We start from the raw sequence: 22,882 nt of genomic DNA, 5'->3' as shown, positions 1-22,882 counted from the left end.
TAATATATATACTATAATTAGATTATATTGATTTATATAATATAATAAATAGTATATAATAATATATTATTAAATTGTTTTTGTCGCTTCTAATTTTATTTTAAGAAAGTGCTTCTTTTAAACAGAATAGTAAAAAATATTAAATAAAAGTTTTACTAAAATTATAAAATATTAGATATATTATCTACTTTATTTTAAAATTTCATTTATTTTATATAAAATATTTTTCATGGAGCCTAAGTGTAGTTAAAATCTGTATGCCTTATAATTTCAACTGAAAAGAAATTTTTTTTTTTGTTTTAAAAATATTAAAAGATAAAAAATTTAGTTTTAGTTTTATAATTTTTTATTTCATTTACGTTCGTTAATATTTATTTTAAATTAATATTTCAATTATATTTTATTGAAATTTATTTAAAATTATAATAAAAATCAATTTTAATATAAATGGGATTGAGAATTTTAATTTAAATAAACTATAATTAATTTAATATAAAAATTTAATTAAATTTATTTAAAATTATAGCAAAACTAAAATTTTAATATAAATGGGATTGAAAATTTCAAATTTAAAGAAACTCTATAATTAATTTAATATAAAATTTTAATTAAAACATAATTTTTTATTATAATAATCTAAATTGTTGTAGTTTTGACAACCTAATTATCTCCCTTCCCTTTCCAGATAATACGACGAGTTTTACATTTTAAAACAAAAAAAAAAATGATTTGTCTTAGAATCACCATCGGATTTAGACGACAATTGTCCCCGTTAATTATATTACGAATCACAGAGTCTACAACGTCCTTCGCAAAATCCCTGCCCTCTGCGAACTCACTCTTTCTATCCTTCTCTCTCCACTCCATCTGATCAATCAGCCAAAATGAACGATGCAGATGTCTCCAAGCAGATCCAGCAGATGGTCAGGTTCATCCGCCAGGAAGCCGAAGAGAAGGCCAACGAGATCTCAGTTTCTGCTGAAGAAGTAATCCAATTTCCATTACTGCATTTTCTAAAGAATTTTTATTTTTTATGGGTGGTGATCATCGTTTTTTTTAGCTGTAATTTTAATTTGATTTCGCTGATCTGTTTTCATCATATGGAGGGCGTGTAATTAATGCTAGTTTAAGGCATTTGATCTGATTTGATGTTTTTGTTGGAATTCAATATTGAGAATTTGATTAATGGTAGTTTAAGGTATTTGATTTGATTTCATTCGATGTTTTTGTAGGAATTCAATATTGAAAAGTTGCAGCTGGTAGAGGCAGAGAAGAAGAAGATCAGGCAAGAGTATGAGCGTAAAGAGAAGCAAGTCGACGTTCGAAAGAAGATGTAATATACATCTACTTTCTGTTTGCTCTTTTTATTTGGTATAGATTGATTAAGCTGGAAAAGGAGTTCTAAGTGATCAATTTTTGATCAGTCGGTCGTTATTTTGGTATCTATTTTTTGTTGCTTGTGTTCAATAATGCGAATAGATGAGTTTCTTAGTTTATTTTCGCCTTTCTACTCAATTTCTGATGTCTTTAGCTCGTAATTCTTGAGATCAGCCAGCCTATTGAATCATGATTTATAGAGAGGATCCCAACTTCAACCAGTGCATAACACGTACGTAATATTGCATATCAAAGTTGGTATAGTATTCAGATTGCTTTACATATTTATAAATTTACGAAAATAAGATAATCCTGTTTGCAGAGCGTATAGTCAACTAACTAGAAAGCAAGTAGTTGAGTATGATTGTGAATTTCATCGTCACTATTATTTGTTGAATTAGAGTTATCTTCTGCTCTTCTCTCCAGTCAATTAGTTTTGACAAATAATTGAGGCTACCTTTGTCTTCACCAGAAATGGCATTGATGAATTTTTGGTATTTGTTTTTGGCAGTGAATACTCCATGCAGCTTAATGCTTCTCGGATTAAAGTTCTTCAAGCCCAAGATGATGTGGTTAATGCCATGAAAGAGGCAGCAGGAAAGGACCTTCTGAATGCGAGCCATGATCATCATGTGTATAAAAAGCTTTTGCATGATCTGATAGTTCAGGTTGGCAAATACCAAGGCTGATTTTCTTCTTCATTTTAGTGGGTTAGATTCATATAAGATCATTCCAAAATAAGAAAATTATTTTTTCTGCATAGAAATTGAAGCAAATTCTTAAATATCATTAGCAATCTAGCATCATCATTATTAACTAATCATGTGGTGAACAGTCTAATTTTATCACTGGCATCATTCTTGAAAATGGATTTCAATGTAACCAATTTTGATGTTATTATCAGGTTATGAATTTATCATTAACAGGGATGCCATGATTTTCTGGATGATAAATTTTTAGCAACACATATATATATATATATATATTTTTATTATTATATGCAGAGTTTGCTTAGACTGAAGGAGCCTTCTGTCTTGCTGCGCTGCCGAAAAGATGACCTTCGCTTGGTGGAGTCTGTCCTGGATTCAGCAAAGAAGGAATATGCGGAGAAAGTAAATGTTCATGCACCAGAAATTATAGTTGATAATCATGTCTATCTTCCACCTGCTCCTAGCCACCATAATGCCCATGGTCCTTACTGGTAATTTTGCTGGTTCATCTTAAAGGCCTAAAGACTTTAGAGTGCATGTTTTTGTTAATGTACCATTTGCTATTTGCGTGGAATTTCTAGGAAATTAGCTATTGTTTTGGATGATTTTGTTTTAGATTTCTGGTGGCCAACATGGTAGTGCTTACAGGATTTCCAAACTCATATACTATCATAATTCATATGGTTAATTGTAGAATAGCTCACTGCGGAGGATAAGGCTTGAAATTATATCATTTTTTTTTTCTCAAATGGTTTCCTAAGTTATTTTAACTACCTGTGATGAAAAGCATGTTGAATATAATGTATATTATTCTTCAGCTCTGGAGGTGTAGTCCTGGCTTCTCGAGATGGGAAAATTGTATGTGAGAATACCCTTGATGCACGGCTGGATGTTGTGTTCCGTAAAAAGCTTCCTGAGGTATGCTTCATTAAGCTATTTTTATCATTGTTATTTGTTGTTTCTGTTGTTTTTCTCGATTCTTGTTAGATGCTCCATTTATTCTTGAAAATAAAAAAAGAGCAAATTCATATTGAGAAAGGGGAACAAACCAGATAAGAAAATGGTCATTATTTGATAATGGATTATCATGCTTTGGCAGTTCCCTGGTATCCATCTTGTTGAATATTTTCGTGATTGTGGTGCTATTCAAATCTAGAAAAGTAGGCCTTTTACTACTATGTCAGTCTAAACATCTTTCCTTTTGGTTAACACATGGATTACCATTTTGTTTGGTTTTCTGTAGTGTAATGCTAGATCCAAGAGTGAGTTGGTTTAGATGAGGCCCCCCCTTTCCTCCCTATATCTGGATATTCCTATGAAGAGAGAAAGCTTTGCATGATTATAGTAAAGAGTTGAATCCTAGTATTTAAATCTGTGTAGAGGTGTGAGTAAGTTGGCTCTCAATGAATAAGTCATGAAAAGACTTGATAAATCTTATTTATGCATGTTTAATGAGGTAAATGAACCTGTTTGAACAAGTGAGCTCAGTTAAGAATGAATGAACATGATTCACGAACATATGTGTTATTGGCTCATGTTCTTGAACTGATATGTTTGTTTATTTAATCATTTAAAAATTAACAGGAGCAATTCTAATCTATCAAAATTTAGCGTTTCAATAATAAATTTAGTAGAATGTTGCTTATATTAGTATGGGATTCTTACAATAATATTTCATATGAATAAAATAAATTATTACAGTGCTAGATATTTGTTTGGAATATGGATATATGAATGAGGAAAAATAAAATATGAGAAGATATGGAATTTTGCATCACATAGGCTAGAAAACAATATACTCTTCTATATAAAAGTGGATCCACCCTTAAGAAGAGTTTTGTGCAATTATTTTTGCATTAATTAAATGCAAAATATGTGTAAATACAATTTTTTTTTTTTAATATTTGGCTTGATGTTAGATTATTAACCTTGGTTCAAGATCCTGGTTGACAATAAAGTTAAAGTTCAATTTAAGCTTTGGTTCAAACTTAAGACTTCCTTGAAATTAAACAAACCAAGCTAGAATATCTTTGTCCTTGGCTTAGCCTGGTTTATTTAAAACCCTAATATGGCGGTGATCTCCAAATGATATTTTGGGGATGGCATCCAGTATTTAGACCTAATTTGTTCTTCCTAGTAGGGTTGGCTTTCTTATCTCCATCCTGGTATGAGTTTCAGGAAAGATGTTAAATTTTAGAATTTAAATTGTTCATGTTCTCAAAATGCTTCACCTGTTTCTCTTGTTTTTTAAGTTGTCACATTTGTAGTATTCGGAGCTTTTTCATCAAGGATCAAGCCCCATCTATCCACACATTAATGATTAATCTGAGTATAACAGCTCTTTCTTTGCTTTTGTTTTTCCTTCCCATCCCATGGCAGGGTTGGTTTTGGAATTTGGTTGGTTGGTTGGTTTTTAGTCATTTTGGTTTTGAATATCAAGTTTCTTTCCCTTTTCCATTTGTCTTTTCACTGGTTTTGAGCGCATAACAGTTATGTATAGGAACACAGAAGTCCACCATATTAATACTTTTCAGCTTTTTAGTTTCCTTGATTGTCAGCAAACAGTGAAATTTAGAAATTTTTGGAATGGCCAATCAAATGGCTTAAATCATGTAATTAACATCTTCAATAGCTGTGACAGCGTTATTATATAGTGACTTCGCATAAACCTACCAATTTGCATAACACATAAAATCCTTATCTGGTTTATAGCAATCACTATGACGATGTTTGGTTGTTATTGCAGATCCGCAAGAGGCTTTTTGGTCAGGTTGCCGCTTGATGAGTTGAGTTACATTGTTGTTTTACCACCCATAATTTATTTCTTGATAATTGCTTGGTTGTCCTCGTCTTTTTTCTTTTTTGGATATTCATGTTTGCAGAATACCGTGTTTATGAAATTAGAGAAGCTGGTACGTGTTTAGTACTGGTAATTTATTTGGGGCATGCCAGTGTACTCGTGTTTAATAATAAACAGAACTTTTTCGTCTTTTGCTCGAGATGTATGTTTTTGTTATCAGTGGTCACCATTGCCGCATAATTTCAGCTGATATCTGTTATTTGTTTTGATTACCATATGTGTAGTAAGGAATAGCAACGCTAGTAAATGTCAATTATGTCTTCTAGAGTTTTAGTGTTTGGAACTTGTCCACTTGATCATTCTTGCGAAGATAAAGATGGCCCATTAAGGGCCAGGCACCACATGGTTGTACAGGAGTTATGCCAGAGAACGAAGGTTGCCCATGGAACAACCAAGCATGAGTATGGAAACATAATAGCGAGTCTCATTCAGCGCTCAACAACATTCAGTATCAAAATGAGTGCTGGAGTAGAAAAAGAAGAGGATTCATTTTATGCTGGAGTTAGGGTTTATCAGAACGATCATTCTTTTTTGAATCATGAAAAGTTCGGTCATGATTGAATCTACCGGATCAATTAATTACAAGCAGAGGAAAAACAAAACTTCCCAGCAGCGTAGAGATCAAGCACATAATCTGCTGCCGAGACATTCATGCTAAAACCGAGACATTCATGCTAAAACAGCAGCCCCAGAAGCCGCATCAATTCCATATATCTGAATGACCAAAGAAACAAATATCATGAACATCGCCAGACACAATGGCTAGATAAAGATTCAATGGCATCCAGACTTAATAATTATGTTAAATGACACTCTAACATCTAATCCAATCGCCCTAAACCACCAGTTGAGGCTGAAACTGGCCTTGGCCACCCCTTACAGAAAGCTAAATGGCCAAATATATACTTAGAACTATTACATATTAACCTATTATCGACTGATATTACACCTCTAAATTTAAAGAATTATAACGATTAAATATAAATTACCTATATAAAAAATAATTCAACTCATTATATCATTATGGTTTATAAAAAAAAAAAAAAATTTAACCCATTAACTGCATTAATGATAGAATTATATTAATATAATTTTATCAATTTATAAAAATTCATAATATAATTAATAAAATTTAAAATATAGCAAATAATATTTAATCAATTTTTATTTTTATCAAATAAATTATTGATAAAAATAAAATACATTTTAATTCCAAAATTTTTACATAATTAACGGATCGATCCCATATTTCTAAAATTAAATATTTAAATCTCTATATAATCCGTTTGTCCAAATTAAAAGTTGTTCAATTCATAATTTTATTAGTCAATTAATTAAAAAAAATATTTTAAATACCTAAAATATCTTTATGAACACTTAAATCATTTTCAATATAGGTAAAAAATTTTATATTGTGTAAACTACACTTACATGCTCAAGTTTTATGGATCAGTTTTTATATTTTTAATACTAAATCCTCGAATCTCTCTAAATTTGATTCGCCTAAACTTACAGCTCTTCCATTCATTATATATACTAGTTAAAAATTAGTCGATAATCAAACTATTTCTAAAAGTACCATTTCTTTTTAAAATCTTATTTATAAAAGTTTAAGTATATTCTATATTACTTAAAAATAACTGAAATTGTAATTATTTTTAAAAAATTTTGAAATTATAAATATTGAAATATTTTAATAAATGGAAATTAAAAAATAAAAAGCGTTAAAAATTAGTTAAATGAAATATTATAAATAAAAATTAATAAAAATTTAAGTGTTTTTTTAAATAAAAAATAAAAAATAAAAATATTTAAATTATAATAAAAAAAAAATCGATTATGAAAAGGTTTAAGTATATGATTTTAAAAATATAAAATAGATTTATTAATTATATTAAAATTTAAAAATTTAAGTTTAATTTATTTATTTAAAAGTTATAATAAAGATATTTTTATATTCTAATAGTAAAAATGGAGAGATTTTTAATTTGAATGAACTAATTATAAAGATATTTAAGTGTTTGATTTTACAAATATATCCGTTAACTACATTAAAATTTAAAAACTAAAGAGTAGTTTATCTAATATTATTAATTTATGTTAATTATTATAATTTTTATAAATTTAAATGATGAATATATTATAATTTTATTTCGGTTACTCAATAAATTAATTCTAATTATTGCAAAATGTAAATGCATATCCAGCCGAGCTAAATGCTTTCTGATTCTTATAATGATCAACTATGGGTTCAAAACGATATACAGTTTTCTGAATTATGGAAGCACTTCTCAAACGGTGTGTCGTTTACCGAACAGGCCGAAATTCATTACTTGTATAAAGCGAGAAAAATTATTTCTTAAAACGCTCTTTGGCTGTCGGCTCTCGAGTCGATTCCGGCTTCCAACTTTCACTTCTGAACTACTCGTCTGAAATCCGATGTTCAAATCGAAACCAGTAAGAGCGAGAATTTGTTTCTCATTTTAGCGAAGAGAATCGATAGAAAAGATGAGAGAAGCCCTATTTCGATGTGTATTGTTATTTCTTTGTTCCGTTATTCAATTAACTTCGGCTACTGTTGTTCTGAAACCCTTCTTATTTTCCTTCCCAGACCTTCCCGCCAAATTTGGTAACTTTCTTTAAGCTCTTCAGCTATTTGGGTGCTCAGTAAATGTTGGAAAACACAAGAAAAATGAAAATTGGAACTGCAATTCTTGCTCTTTTTATTTTCTTAAAATGTATTTCTTTGTTCAGCTGTCAGAGTCAATAGGTCCGGTATATGTGGAGCTTTGCATGTGGCGAATCCTCTGGATGCTTGTTCTTCGCTACTCAATCGTTTTGGGTTCAACGAAACTGAGCAAGTAAGAATCGCTTTGATTATAAGAGGTGAATGCCCTTTTGAGAATAAAATTCGAAATGCTCAAAATGCGGGATTTCATGCTGCAATTGTCTATGATGATAGAGATAAGAGGAATTTGGTTTACAGTGAGTTTCCTATAGCTTCTTCAACTTCTTTTTAAAAAAAAAAAAAAAAAAAAAAAAATCAATTTCCCAATCTCTTTGAATGTTTGTGAAATAATGCTTATCTTTTATTTGTATCAAGATATTTCCCTTGAATAGATTTTTCATGATTTGTGTTTCTTTGGGCGTGTTAATATCAACGTTATTGAAGGGATATCATAAATTTTTGTCTCTGGAGTGGAGTATTTGCAAATACTGACTATTAATTAATGCTTTTTTTTTTGTGGGAAAAAAAAGTTCTGCCTTCCTCACTTATTATGGAATATGCTATCCCTTACTTGCAGTGATGATGAACCCTGATGGCATCAAGGTGCATGCTGTTTTTGTTTCTAAGCCAGCTGGTGAAATTTTAAAGGAGCATGCTCGAGGGGAAGAATCTGAATGTTGCATTTACCTGTCTCATAGTCATACAGCATGGACTGTTTTAGCAATATCGTTGCTTTCTCTTCTTGTTATATTAACTTTCCTCATAATAGCCTTTGTCGTGCCCAGACACTGGATACATTGGCAGCGAACACATTTTCGCAGCAAGAGTGTGGATGTGCGGGTGCTTGAAGGTCTTCCCTGCTTCACATTCTACTCCACTCATTTGAATTGTAATCAAAACAGAGAAACTTGTGCTATTTGCCTTGAGGATTACAAAGATGGGGAAATTCTTAAAGTTCTTCCTTGCCAACATGGTAGGGCTTCATTTATTTTGTTCATATTAATACTTTTAAACTTAATCAGAGGGTATAGTGTTAAAGCTATGGGTCACTCTCGTGTCCCCACATCAACTTCACCACTCATGTCTTCAACCGCCCATTCAAAAAAGCAGGTTACTTGCCGATGATATTGTTAATTTACTTTCAGAATTTCATTCAAGCTGTGTGGATTCATGGCTGACTAAGTGGGGGACTTTCTGCCCAGTGTGCAAGTTTGATATGAAAACCAAATTTGTATATTCTGAGGTGAGTACACAAAGTCCATTCTTAAATTGTAGTGTGCCATGGAGCATTTATGAATTTATCTGTGCTTTTGCTTGTCTTAGTGCGCATGAGTATGTTGGGGGATGTTTTGAATAGTTCTTGTAGAGGGATAGCAGCACTTGTTCTTTTTGCATGGATTGCATCGGCAACCTTAGCGATTTAAGAAGTCATGATTGTTGGTATGCACACATGAAAGCTCATCCTTTCTTAAACTTATCTACCATATCTAAATATAGACTAAAGTGGCTCTCTGCTGATTAAGTGATGCATATGTATTATTGGTTGAAGTGATAGAATTATATTTTCACTTGATTTGGTTTGGCACGAGCTGCATCAACTTTCTGATTCCTGACAGCTCTGATCACTTCTTCCTGGAACTAACTTGGGCTGTGAAGTTAATCTGGCCTACAGCCATTAAAGTGAATTCAGCGATAGTTGTATTTGCACAATCTTTTATGCAATGAATGGAAACATTCCATTGCCCAATCACTTTATACCATACCAAGTGTGTATAAGGGTAGTCATCCAACAAGAAAATGTTGTGTCTGTCTAAGTGGAGCTGCTATGATGAAATTTATTTGGTGTGAGTTAACCTGTAAACAATGAGGAAGATTCCTCTATCTCCAAGTCAAGTCCAGCTGTCCAACCACACCTATGTTTTAATAGTCTTAAGTCAGGCTTTATAAGCATTTCTGCATCCTAGCTGTTTCCTTGAAAATATCTGCTAAAATATGTGACAGACTCTGCATTGAAGCTACTTTCACATTTTGCTTTATTGCCATTAATGGAAATTTGGAATATGAACATGAGGAAATGAAGTGAAATTGATGCACCTATTTTGAGAAATCCAGGGCCCTATCACAGTTACTTCACTGATTATCTATCAAATAGTGTTGATTAGGAAGGCCATCACTTCGTTGTGTATATGTTCATGAAGGGACGGTTGATATATGTTTTTATGAGTGTACAAAAGGATAGAATTCTAACGGTCTCTTCCCAAAAACCTTCCTTCCCTCCAGGTGACTACTTTTTTTGGGAGAGATTTATCGTAGCGGTCTAGAGTGGGTCATGCTGAGCTCTTGATCAGTTACTGGCCGAATGAATAGACCTTCTATTTAATGTAAAGAGGACCATTAGTGGAAAGTCATTAGAAAGAATATATTTAATAATTCCTATGCTCAAATTATATGAGCATATATGTTGCTACAATCTTGTTTCTAGCAGCTATAATGATGTGCTTATACCAGTTACTGGGAAAATGAGTAGAGAGTTCAACGTTATTTGAATGTCAAAGAGATGGGTGAAATGAGATGCTGGCTAAACAGTAACTTGATATTACACCATGTTTCTCGGTATTTTTCTGGTGACAGACATGAGCAAGAATAACAGAACCAGAAATGAAGTAGCAGATGTTAGAAGGGAATTGATATAGACAATCAATTTGTGTAGTTCTTTTCACCAATACTGAAGCTAATTAAAATGCTTCGATTTCATGAAAGTGATTCCTGATGAATTGATTTTCCATTAAGCAAACTAATGTTTATTCTTAGTTAAGCCATGTCCAATGCTGCACCAAATCCTATTTTAGCGTTGGAAACTTTCCAATGTAACACCAAAATCTAGCGCCATTTTGGCGTTTTGTTACCGCCAACTTTGTAGCTGTGCCATTTATTTATTTATTTTTATTTTAACTTATATTTTTTTTCATAAAAGTCCTATTATTTGGGTATTTAAAATTTTTCAATTAGGTCTTTATTTTTTTCACTCTCTTAATATATTATATTTTTAATTTGTTTTATATTTTTATAATTATAACAATTTAATTTGAATTAATATATTCTCAATTATAATTAATATATTTTTATTTATCTATAATATAATTGAATATTTGAATATTGGATGAAAATGGAGAATATATAAATGTATGAGGTAGATATATAAAATGATATGAAATATTTGAGTGAAATGGATAAATAAATTAAAGTGAAATAAATAATATAATATTAAGGAAAGAAGAATATAAATAAAATATTTTTTTTAGTGTTAAAAATAGTGTAGAAAATTAGAGATGATACTGCGCCATTTTAGTATTTTGTGCTTAGAGTTGGAGATGACCTTAATGGCTTCATATTCAGTAAATTCTATTACTGATTTGACTGGCTTTTAATCAGTATGATTTTTCCTTGGGAAATTAATCTGTATCCATTTCCCACTGGATGTGGAAGTGGAACAGTTCATCTTTTTTACGGAATAGATGGAGCAGGGGAAAAATAATTGTACTTTCTTTCTGGAGAAAGAGAGAAGGATAGAGAGAGCTCGGACAAATTCTGCAAAGAAGTGGTTATGTTGAAAATTGCAACTGACTAATTTAGTATTGTAATTGATTTCTCTGTATACAATTGGAAGGCATCGATTTGGACCATCAATCCATATATCAATTCATGGCTGACTCCCCCATTTTCCTTGTTTATGTTGCAGATCTTCTGCCTATCTGGGATGGCCTTTTGAACTGCATATTTAGTGTGTCTATCTCATGTGTCTACCAAGGTTTAACTGGACATCTGATATGCTGTTGCTGCTGAATGTTTTGACATTTAATCTATACTGTGGAGCAATTCCATGAAAGCTTCTTTTCTGGTTCTAGCTCAGGCCCGGGAGGTTTTCATTTTTGTGTTCGATATTGGAAGGAAAAGCTGTAGATAGTGCTCAACCACAGTAACTGGCTTGTTCCAGAATTAACTGTTTGGAATTTCTGTTGTACATACTACACATTTATTACGTAATTTTATATGTTTTTATTCAATGGCTAAGCTACATGTCAAGTTCTCCCTCGTTCCATAACTTCTCCATTCCTATCTTGGCATTCAAATTAGCTGATATAAGCACTGTATCGTCTGAGAGACAAATGCACAAATACAAGTGGAAATTAAGATGGTTAAGAATATGGAAGTAGAGTTTTTTTATCTTCCAGTGTGTATATGTATATAATCTGTGGTTACACGATGTTGTTGTTCGCAAAGACGACTTCTACTGAAACTTCCTGCATGCATTTTGAGTGTATAAATACTTCACATAGTTTAAATTATATAACAAGTAAAATTTAAAGATTAAATTATTATATTTTAATATTAAATTCAACAGCGTTGAAGTGAAATTTTACAAATTAAATTATTTTTTATTAAAGAAATGTAAACTAAAATCATAAATTTTATCAAATTTCAGACATAATATTAATCATCATATAATTTATATTTAGAATTTTTTACACAATTAATAAACTGTATCGCATTGGCGTCGACACGAAGGCGACCTTCGGAATTGCCACTCCTACCATGTCCTTCTCTTTCTTCCCATAGAATAACAAATGGGTGGAACAAACAGCAGCGGTTGCTGCTTTTAATCATCACAACACTTGTATCAGCAGCTGGTTTTCTCAGGTAAACCCGGCAAACAGCCACCAGTTCTTGAAAAAAAAGCCGCCGGTCAAAATTCATCTAGCCTTGATATAAAACCCCAGGTTATCTTCTTGATCTCTCGGAATAAAAGGCTATTATCGTTTTTCTTTTGTGTTCTGTTGGGTTATGTCATATGGGCCTTTCTCTGGGTTTGATCTCCTGTGGGTTGTTTCTTCTCCTTTTGATAAATTATAGCTCAGAGGCTGAAGTCGTCACTGTCGATGTTAAGGCAGCCAAGGGTTTTCTCGAGTCTGGCTACATTTATCTAGATGTTAGGTGCATAATCTTTCCTTTTGTCACGATAGTTCTTGTCTTCTTCATTTCATCATTCGGGTTTGTTCAATTCAGTTTCTCAGAAATTAAGTTTATCATTTTTTAATGTCCCTTGTACCCACAGGACAGCGGTGGAGTTCAAGAAAGGGCATGTACATGCAGAGAAGGTATTCAACATTCCTTTTATGTTCAAAAGTCCAGAAGGTATTAATATACTTCTAACAGCAATTAGCTTCAAGTCAGTTTTCTTTTATTTCTTTGAGCTATATGTGTTTGTGAAATAAATGAAAAGAGATCATATGATTTTGGGTTTTAGGTTGGGTGAAAAATCCAAAATTCTTGAAGGAAATTTCAGCTGTTTGTAAAGAGGATGATCATCTTGTCGTGGTAATTATTCAGAGTCAAATTCTCATTTTCTTTCCCAGTTAATTACATGGGATTTTTTAATGATAAATTCCAAAATGCAACCTTTATGCTATCTAATTAGTTTCCTCTACAGGGCTGTCAAAGTGGAGGCAGATCCCTGCATGCAACTGCTGATCTTCTTGCCGCTGTAAGTTCATATAAATTGCAATAACCAGTTTCCTTATCCCTTGGTTAACCTGCTTTTATGCTCTGTTTTCGAGTTAATGTTCAAATCCTTTTGGCCCCTAACTAACCTCAAATTGAATTAGAATATCCCTTGTCTGGTCTTCAATTTTGCAATCCAATGCCATATTTAAAACCATCTTCATATTTATTACATGCTCGGATCTTTCTTGGGTGGGAAACTAATTTGTTGAGTTCTAAATGACAGGGTTTCAAGGATGTGAGCAACATGGGAGGAGGTTATCTTGCTTGGATGCAGAATGAGTTTCCCCTAAAGGTGGAAGAGGAGGAAGAAAGAACCGAGCTCTGATCTATATAAATAGTTACCATGATTGTCATTATTTTCTTTGGCCAAACATCATTTCAATATATGTAAGTAGATAGTTAGATTTAGGCGGCAGCTCTGCCTCCGTGTGATAAATGGCTCTTTCAACCCTGGTAGCGGCCTGGATGCCCTTCATATATTGGGCTTTTTGCAAAATTAGGGTCGGAATTATTTTTATTTCCGGATTTGGGGATTTGGGGTTGAGAAAATTTTATTTGCGATTTTGGGATTTGACTGTCACGTGGCAGCCGAAAAGGACGCCTGGCGCCTCTTTGACAGGCGCCAGAACCTGGCGCCACTTTAAGTGGCGCCAGGCTCTTTTGTTTTTTTTTTTTTTAAATGTCTGGCGCCACTTAAAGTGGCGCCAGACAATTGTTTTTTTTTTAAAATGTTATTATTATTATTTTTAATTATTAATATATTATAATAAAATATTTATATTATATTATTTTTTTATTTATATTATATTTTTATAATAATAAATATTTTTTATAATTTTAATATATTAATATTTAAAAAATTTTATTATTAATATTTAAATAAAAAATTACTGAAATTATATTTCAGAATTATAAAATTGATATTATATGCGATTAGATGGATAATTTTTTTATTATTTTAATATATTAATATAGTAATTCTATAATTAAATAGTATCAATACTTTTATATACGTTTAATGTTATTTCATAATTTTACAAAATACTAAGACTAGTTATAAATAATTATTATCTTTTAGAAAAATATTTTCAATATGTAATAATATTATAAAAATATTTAGAATTATAATATTATACTGCTATTAAATCTGTATAAAATAGCTTTATTGAATTAATTATTTAATTTAGTTATTTTTTATTTTTAATAAATTATAAACAATTCGTATAAAATATTTAAAATTATTATATTATTTTATTTAATAAATTATAAATAATCGTATATAATATTTAATTATTATTTTTTATTAATTATTTAAATTACATTATTGTTTATAATTATAAAAATAAATAAATAAATATTAATATTTAAAATTATAAAAATTAAATTTACTTTTTATTAACTGCTATTTAGAATTATAGAATATTATTATAGGCTACTTAAATGTTGCATGCGATTACCTGATTGTTTACAATTTATCAAATATAATAAATTTAATTAATTTACTTTGAATTAGATTAATTAATTATTTTTTTAATAAATTATAAATAACTCAATTCTCGTATAATATCTAATAATAAGATAATATAATAATTATTTATAACTACAATAATTATTTATAACTACGCTTAGTATTTTATAAAGTTATAAAATAACATTTTGTACTATTTAATTACAGAATTAATGTATTAATATATTAAAACAATAAAAAAATTTATCACTTTATACGATATAATTGAATTATTTTTATACATCTCACCGCAACATAATATCAATTTTATAATCCTGAAATATAATTCCAGTAATTTTTTATTTAAATATTAATAATAAAATTTTTTAAATATTAATATATTAAAATTATAAAAAAATATTTATTATTATAAAAATATAATATAAATAAAAAAAATTAATATAATATTAATAATTAAAAATAATAATAAAAACAATTAAAAAAAAAAAACAATTGTCTGGCGCCACTTTAAGTGGCGCCAGACATTTAAAAAAAAAAAAAAAACCGAGCCTGGCGCCACTTAAAGTGGCGCCAGGCTCTGGCGCCTGTCAAAGAGGCGCCAGGTGTCCTTTTCGGCTGCCACGTGGCAGTCAAACCTCAAAATCGCAAATAAAATTTTCTCAACCCCAAATCCAGAAATAAAAATAGCCCCGACCCTAATTTTGCAAAACGCCCTCATATATTGGTAAAAGAGGTTTCAAATGCAACTTCCATTGCACAGAAGAGGTTCGGGTAACAAGTAGCTGATAGATAACATGTAAAATGAAATTATATTATTATTTTTATTAATTATTTAAAATTTAGATATTTTACCATAATTTTTTTCAATATTTAATTTGGGTATCCAGACCATACATCTCAGATGCATTAAATTTTTAATAGAAATAAAAAAAAAATCTGAGTTTGGATAGTTTGGCGAACCTAATGCACAAATTAAATGAGACATGTTGCACAACCGAAAATGGAAAAAAAAAGTGAAAACTCCATATATTAGCATTAATTAAGGAATGAATAATTTAGTGCTGCCACAAAATTGTTTAATGGTTAATTACTCCCTTATCAGAAAAAACACATTATTAAAAAACGGGATTAGGTTGGCCACCAGATTAGTGGGCAATATTCAACCCATTTTTCATAAAGAATCAAAATCAAAATATAAAATTCTGCAACTTAGTCATGCCAAATGTTGTCATTTGCAAATCTTTCTTTGGTTGTTGTCGACTAAATCCATCATGCAAAGATCATAAAAGAACAAAACCTACGTGATCAGTAATTACAAACTAACTATATTATCTTAATCGACATGAAACTTAATTATTGGTTTATACTGTAATATTTTCGACCGTTTAATAAACAAATAATTTTATGTTAGAAGTTCCTAGTCAGGTGTCATATGAATATGATCTCCAATCAAACACCGCACAGGAAAGATCAAAATCAGAAGACAGAGGCACGTTGGTTCCTTCTTAACGTGCATGATTCGGTCTTGGAGGTGTTGTCAAAGTGGGACCCATCATGTTCATTAGGTTCATAACACCCTTGGCATGGTCTCTTAAATGCTCTGTGGATACAGTCCCCGATTCATGGTTGCAACTGGCAAAAAAACTCCCCACATGTTGCCATTAATGGCCCTGAAATGAGCTTTCAGTAAGAAACATTGAAAGAAATTGATGGGTTTGTGTTTTTGCTTTTGGAGCTGACGGTTCTATATATTGAATGCCTGGAAATTCAAGTGAATCAGATTTTACGAGTTTCTGTTTAGCAAATGGATGAAGTAGAGATTGATGAAGGCAAATCTTTGGCCATAACCCCTACATGGGCTTTGGCTACAGTTGTCACTGTTATGGTTTGTTTTGGTTTCTTCTTCCAAGTCCTTTTAGATCAGTTTGGAAAGGTGAAAAACAGAAAAGAAATTTCATTTCACTTGTATCTCTGTGGCTTTTGCTCTGATTCTAATTCCTTCTTTCAATAGTGGTTGGATAAGACTAAGAGGAAAGCGCTACTTTCAGCTCTGGAAAAGATCAAAGATGGTAAGCAACAATAATTCATTGGGAATCCTTATAATGGGTTTCTTAGTTAAATCTGTATGTTACCTGAAATTTTGTGTTATTGGTGAATCTGTGAGCAGAGCTAATGCTTTTTGGGCTTCTGTCGTTGTTGATGGGTCATTGGGTTGTAATGGTGGCCAAGATTTGTGTCAAAACATCTACGGTGAGCAGCAGATTTTTCCCATGTGCAGTATATGATAATCTAAAACCAGAAGAAGGCAGGTTTGATTCAGCTTCAGGTTATGCAAATCATTCCTCTGATAGACAGGAGACGTACACACTGGTGCATGGACATGATAATTGCCCTGAGGTAGCTCTTCCCTTACCACCTCTTAACATTATAAACGCACCACACTGTTTTCATGCATACCTTATACTCCAAGAAACGTGGGTGTTTCAAGCCATTTTCATGGATGGTTCCTGTTTTCTTGAAGGGGACCCATCAATGCATGTGCCTGAAGTTCTTTTAACATGTTCCAAGAAGAATTTTACCTTGCCATTAACTTCTATTGACATGTTATATGTTTTGCAGGGTCGCGAGTCTTTTGCTTCACAAGAAAGTCTAGAGCAGCTTCACCGTTTGATGTTTGTCCTAGGCGTTATCCATGTCTTGTATAGCTTTATTGCCATTGCCCTGGCAATGATTAAGGTTGTTGTTTACTCTTCCTAACATAATTCTGGCCTTGCACCTTTAAAATTTTACATTTCCGATGAGCATTGTAATTTCCCATTTTAATGCTTGCAGATTTATAGCTGGAAAATTTGGGAACAACAAGCTAGGAAAATGGCGATTCAGTGCGCTCCTGGTACAGATTTTTATAGTCCAAATTGATAGAGCTTTTTTTCTTTTCTTTGAGTCTACCATTTCTCGAATGCCTTCATAAAACTGCATAAATTTCTTGAATTTCAGGTTCTTCTCAAGCTGCATTGTTTAATAGAAGACTCTCTCGATTAACTACTTTCATTTCCAACCGTACATCCCATCCATGGAGCCGGCACAGCGTTCTTGTTTGGCTGGTATTTTCACTTGCTCAAACTCCTTTTTTATGGCTCTTGATAATAGATCAAATAGTCTAAAAATTTTACTTATAGCTACTCCTTTAGAAACAAAAGAGGGAAATTGGGGGCAGAAATGACTCTAACCTGAACAATTTCAACCTTATGAGCCAGGAGCCAAAAGAAAGACTGATTGCCTACAGATGCATGAATAACTGTGATATAAGTATCTATGATAAGCATATATTTTTTAAGGGATATTATGATGAAATGCTGATGGCTATCTGGACACTAAATTTAGGCGAATTGTCTCTGACCAGGATTGGTAACTAAATTCGCCTTAACATTTTGCTTTTTATTTTTAGATGCTTCAATCATATGATGGATAGTTTTGTTCAATCTTTACATTCTCTTTTCTTTCTTTTGGCAAATAACAGAATCCATATATCGGTGCCTAGTGTAAACATATATGTGATCTCTTCGTGTTTCTAACTCTTGACTGATTCATTTAATTGAATTTTCTAGTATTGATACTTTTTTGAAAGGTTTATGTGTTTTAGATCATATTCAGATTACAAATGCATATAGCATGACTGATACTTTTTAATCTCCCCTCCATTTCTTGGTTGCTGGAACTCTTTTGACTTGGAGCAATTCAGTTACTTGACTGATACCATGTAAATTTTCAGCTCTGCTTCAGCCGCCAATTCTGGAGCTCTATAAACTATGCTGATTACATGGCTTTGCGTTACGGATTTGTCAATGTATGTTCTTTCCAAACCCTCTAGAGTTTTTACATTCTTACATAAATTTATCGAGGAATTATGCTTTTGATATTATCCTTTCACAAATAATAGCTCTAGACTCTATTTGCACATCAATTCTAAGCAGATGGCTGGGCTGTTGTTGCTGGAGAATGATGTATATGACAAACTCAACATCTTGATGGGTGCAAAGAAATTGCTACATAGTAGCAGAAGAAAAGCTTGTTTTTCACTTCTGAGATCTTATGGACACATATTTCAGAAGAATAAAATCATGACATGTATATATATATATATATATATAGTAGCTGGAACATGTCTGAGCTTACTATTCTAGTACCTGACTCAAATTTGTATTCAATTTATCTTTTCCTATTTGTAGACACATGAACTTCCCTTGACTTATGATTTCCATAATTTTATGCTTCGAAGCATGGAGGAAGAATTTCGTGATGTTGTTGGCATTAGGTAATATTTCTAAGGCTCCCCTGTCTTTCAAAATAGCATGCCATTTAATTGATACACCTCAAAGTTTCACCGATTAATCCACTTGACAGTGCCAATTGTAACCTTTGCTTGCATCATGGTAATAACAAATAAATGCAAATAGAGCAATTAAAGTCATTTTAACTGTCATATAGCTGCAGTCAAGACCATGCAGCCCAAAAAAGTAGCTCTAAATATTCGCATAGATGGTAGTCACCGACTCACAATCTTTGTCATGAATGTTTTGAAATTATAGGCTAATTGAAGTCAGTCTGGTAGCTCCACTGTTGTCTGTTTCTAGACTGCCTTATAGAATTCATTTAGGCATTTAAGGGAAAATTCAATATATTTGCTATTGTTCTCCAACAAATTAATTGATTACTCTTGTTTGATTTCTCTTGCAGCTTGCCTCTCTGGATATATGCTATATGTTGCATTTTTCTGGATTTCCATGGTAATTTGCATTTTTCACGGAAATAGATCGAACTAACACATTTTCTTTTTGCTGTTTCAAGCTTCTGTTAAATAATTTGCTGCGAACTTTTAATATCTCAGGCATGAAATTTTGATAATTTCTATAATAGAACCATTTTTTTTGTCGGTTACATAAATTATAGCAAATTGCTCATAAAATACATTATATTTCCCTGGGACATTCAAGATTGTACTTCAAACTAATTTTCTTAACCTTATTATTATGGTAAGTTTTTTTTCATATTTCCTTCCTGAATGTATGAATTTCCTGGATTCTGTCAGAAACTAAAATTTACTTTTGGATCTCCTTTCTTCCGGCCATTGTAAGTCCTCAAACATGTCTCCTTTGATTTCTTCATGTACTTGATAATCTATATTGATATGCTTCTTTTTCCTGGAAATGAAAAAGTTAATACTGCTAATTGGTACAAAACTTCACCGGGTAGTGGTCAAGTTGGCTGTTGAAATTTTAGATGCAGCTCCAAGGATGGGAAATCATCAGTTAAACCTGAGGGATGAGCTTTTTTGGTTTGGGAAGCCTAAACTTCTTTTGTGGTTAATTCAATTAATATCATTTCAAGTGAGTGAAGCATATCATAGCATTCTATGTTGGCTTGAAACTTTATTATAATAAAGAAAGTTTATTCTTTATGATCATTTGTTGTTGCAGAATTCGTTCGAGATGGCAGCATTTGTATGGTCCCTGGTAAGGTTTTGATGCTTCTCGTAGCATAACAGCAAATTAAATATCAAGAAGTAAAATGCAACACAAGCATTAGGCAACATCCTTGAGGAATTGAACCTCAAATCTACACTATACTTCCACCAGGCTACATCAACCTTTGTCTATGAAAGAGAGGTTTCGGCCAGTCCATTGCATGTTAAATTGATCATTCCTACAATTTCCTTGTTGAATTCATAATCCTTATTTTCAGAAAGTCCTGATACTATATGAGCATGCAAGGTAACTACAATTACTTGGAAGACTATTATTTTGTGCTTGATAAGTTCATTCTTCCTTCTTTTACATAGCTATGTTCCCAGTTACAAATATGAGTAGAAGTTGGGGAGAAAATAGAGGGACGTGAAAAGAAGGGATTTTGATGTTAATGAGGAGATTGACCTTCTTAATGATGTAACCTTTTTTATGGTGCTGGCTGGAGAGAAGGAAGAGAATGATATTGTTGATGATGAAGAAGAGGAAGAGTTTGACATTGCTGGTGATGAAGAAGAGGAAGAAGTTGATTTTGTTGGTGATGGAGAAGAGAAAGAGGTTGATATTATTGTTGGTTATGCTTCTGAGATCAAAGACGTTGATGAACAGAAGTTTTGAAGAAAAAAGTTCAGAATCTATTGGGCATTTTAGTGTTGTAGAAAGACCGCAGTTTCTTTCAAGGCCTTCAGCATATAGCTAAGCAGGATGCAGTTTTTGTTGCTAGAGTTTAGGGAATAGAGTGAGTTGCTATTGAATTGTTTTTCCAGTGCATGGAAAAATATTGTTATCACAGGAAAACCTTGATGGACATTTGCAATTTCTTGGAACAATGGAGATAAATTGAGCTTACAAATTTAAGAGGACCATGATTACAAGCTCTATTCTCGTGCTTTTCTAATGTTTATGGAGGATAAATCGGAGAATTCAAGAAGGCTGAAGCAAAAGTTGGTCTTGAAGAGGGCTGCATCTGTAATTCTTCAATAAAATGAATTTGAAAAATGAAGGCGGCAAGGAAAGAGAGGCAAATAAATGCCAATTCCAGCATATAGGATATTAGTGTGAACATAAAATTCATTACAGCTCCTAGTAGTAGCATGTTGTATATAATTGCAATATGTTTTGCTGATTGTTGTTCATTTCTTCATTCTTGAGAACAAGAATAATTTCAAGGAGTGATGAATGTTCACTAAGGAGTAGATTAGTTAGTTAGTAAAGGGAAACACAAGTATCAATACAGAGGGAGGAAGTAGTTACAGAACTGTTATGGAAACTGTTATAATCAGTTGTGTGTTTGTGACAGTTAACAAGAGTGGACCGAGTGTAAAATGAACGAACCTGTATTTCTCGAGAATCAAATACTAGAATAGTCTCTTCTTCTCTATTTTTTCTCTAAGTCTTCTCTCCTTTTTGTTTCTTTTCTCAACCTAGTCTATTTCTCTCTCCTTTTCCCCCCCTATTTCTCTATTTCAAAGGGCTTTGCCATGTCTGATGCATAAACCTTCATATTTGATCCTGCATTTCAGATCTTGTGGTGCTAAATATAATTTCTTTTTGCAGTGGGAGATCAGAGATTCTTCTTGTTTCATGAGTAATGAACTGTTTGCTATAATCCGGTTGATATTCGGGTATACATCATCTCTCTCTGCATATTCTCTAATCTCACTGGATCCACTATTACTTACTCTGACAACGAATTGTTCTTATAATAATGCAGGGTAGTCACACAGTTCTGGTGCAGCTTCATTACACTCCCACTCTATATAATCATCACACAGGTGAGGCATTTTTTGTTCTTCCTATTTCAGGTTCTTGTTCTGCTCTTTCTGTCTGCCATTTACAGGTTTTATGGCATTATAGATGGATGCAAGGTTCAAGAAAGCTGTAGTATCTGAAAATGTAAGGCAATCTCTACATGGATGGAAAAGGAGAGTGAGGGCCAGGAATAGTTCCTCTTCTCTACACCACACTGGTGCATCATCTAAGTCCTCACTTAGTTCCACTTCTGCACACCTGAAAGGTTTATTATTCAGTTCCTCAAGTTCTGGCAAGCATAAGAACAAAAACAATGATTCTGCCTCGAGCAGCAGGCAAGGAAACAACACATCAGAAGTTCCAGATACACCAATCTCAAGTCAAGAGGCCTGTAATCCACAAGCTAATAAAAATTTTCCTGGGAATGAGCTTGATGATGGTAATGATAACGATCACAGACACAGAAATATCAGAAAGGGATAAAAAGAATCATTTGACAGCATTGAATTCCTTGTTTAAGTTCCCTTTTATCGTGCCCTCTTTTAAAGAAAATATGATATGCAGAAATGAGGTTTAATTGAAGATGTTCTCTAAAATTACTCAACCTGCTAGGCATGATGGTGCTTTTGTTTTTTGAAAAGTTTGAATGAAGTTGCAATTAAGCTGTCTTGTTTTGTTTTGTTGAATTTGCCTACAATCTTTTTTATTTTCTGCAAATCCAAATTTACTTGGTAAATTTCATCGAAGTTGATATTATAACCGGTATGCTACCATTAACATAAGAAGAATTAATTTCTTAAATAAAAAAGAATTAATTATTTAGCCTAGTGGTTGAATAGCTGTGGCCAGTTGTAGATTAAAACTCAGCTCTCCTCTTCTACTATCTTTCAAGCACCAAAAAGA

At 32.1% G+C, this 22,882-nt stretch overlaps 3 protein-coding genes across 3 annotated transcripts; all 3 read left to right on the top strand.

The window, feature by feature from the left end:
- The first annotated feature begins 752 nt into the window (after positions 1–752).
- Positions 753–5,086, top strand: LOC110610020 (V-type proton ATPase subunit E). The gene is made up of 6 exons (XM_021749882.2): positions 753–986; positions 1,233–1,333; positions 1,889–2,045; positions 2,382–2,578; positions 2,906–3,005; positions 4,834–5,086. Exons 1-6 carry the CDS (start codon positions 885–887, stop codon positions 4,867–4,869), a joined length of 693 nt encoding a protein of 230 aa, XP_021605574.1. The 5' UTR covers positions 753–884; the 3' UTR covers positions 4,870–5,086.
- Positions 5,087–7,239: 2,153 nt separating this feature from the next.
- LOC110608782 (receptor homology region, transmembrane domain- and RING domain-containing protein 1) lies at positions 7,240–13,754 on the top strand. The gene is made up of 10 exons (XM_043952373.1): positions 7,240–7,576; positions 7,702–7,932; positions 8,253–8,648; positions 8,821–8,918; positions 12,293–12,373; positions 12,483–12,667; positions 12,789–12,868; positions 12,981–13,051; positions 13,164–13,217; positions 13,461–13,754. Exons 1-10 carry the CDS (start codon positions 7,456–7,458, stop codon positions 13,560–13,562), a joined length of 1,419 nt encoding a protein of 472 aa, XP_043808308.1. The 5' UTR covers positions 7,240–7,455; the 3' UTR covers positions 13,563–13,754.
- A 2,444-nt stretch (positions 13,755–16,198) lies between these two features.
- Positions 16,199–22,658, top strand: LOC110607856 (MLO-like protein 4). Its single transcript, XM_021747024.2, has 15 exons — positions 16,199–16,638; positions 16,717–16,774; positions 16,873–17,102; positions 17,325–17,441; positions 17,538–17,598; positions 17,703–17,809; positions 18,478–18,552; positions 18,935–19,020; positions 19,443–19,492; positions 19,795–19,835; positions 19,922–20,092; positions 20,183–20,218; positions 21,785–21,852; positions 21,942–22,002; positions 22,085–22,658. The coding sequence occupies exons 1-15, from the start codon at positions 16,510–16,512 to the stop codon at positions 22,460–22,462; spliced, it is 1,668 nt and encodes a 555-aa protein (XP_021602716.1). The 5' UTR covers positions 16,199–16,509; the 3' UTR covers positions 22,463–22,658.
- The last annotated feature ends 224 nt before the right edge of the window (positions 22,659–22,882 follow it).

The sequence above is a fragment of the Manihot esculenta genome, chromosome 2 (assembly GCF_001659605.2).
Source record: "Manihot esculenta cultivar AM560-2 chromosome 2, M.esculenta_v8, whole genome shotgun sequence".
Taxonomy (NCBI): Eukaryota; Viridiplantae; Streptophyta; class Magnoliopsida; order Malpighiales; family Euphorbiaceae; genus Manihot; species Manihot esculenta.
This window is presented reverse-complemented; position numbering and strand designations above follow the sequence as displayed.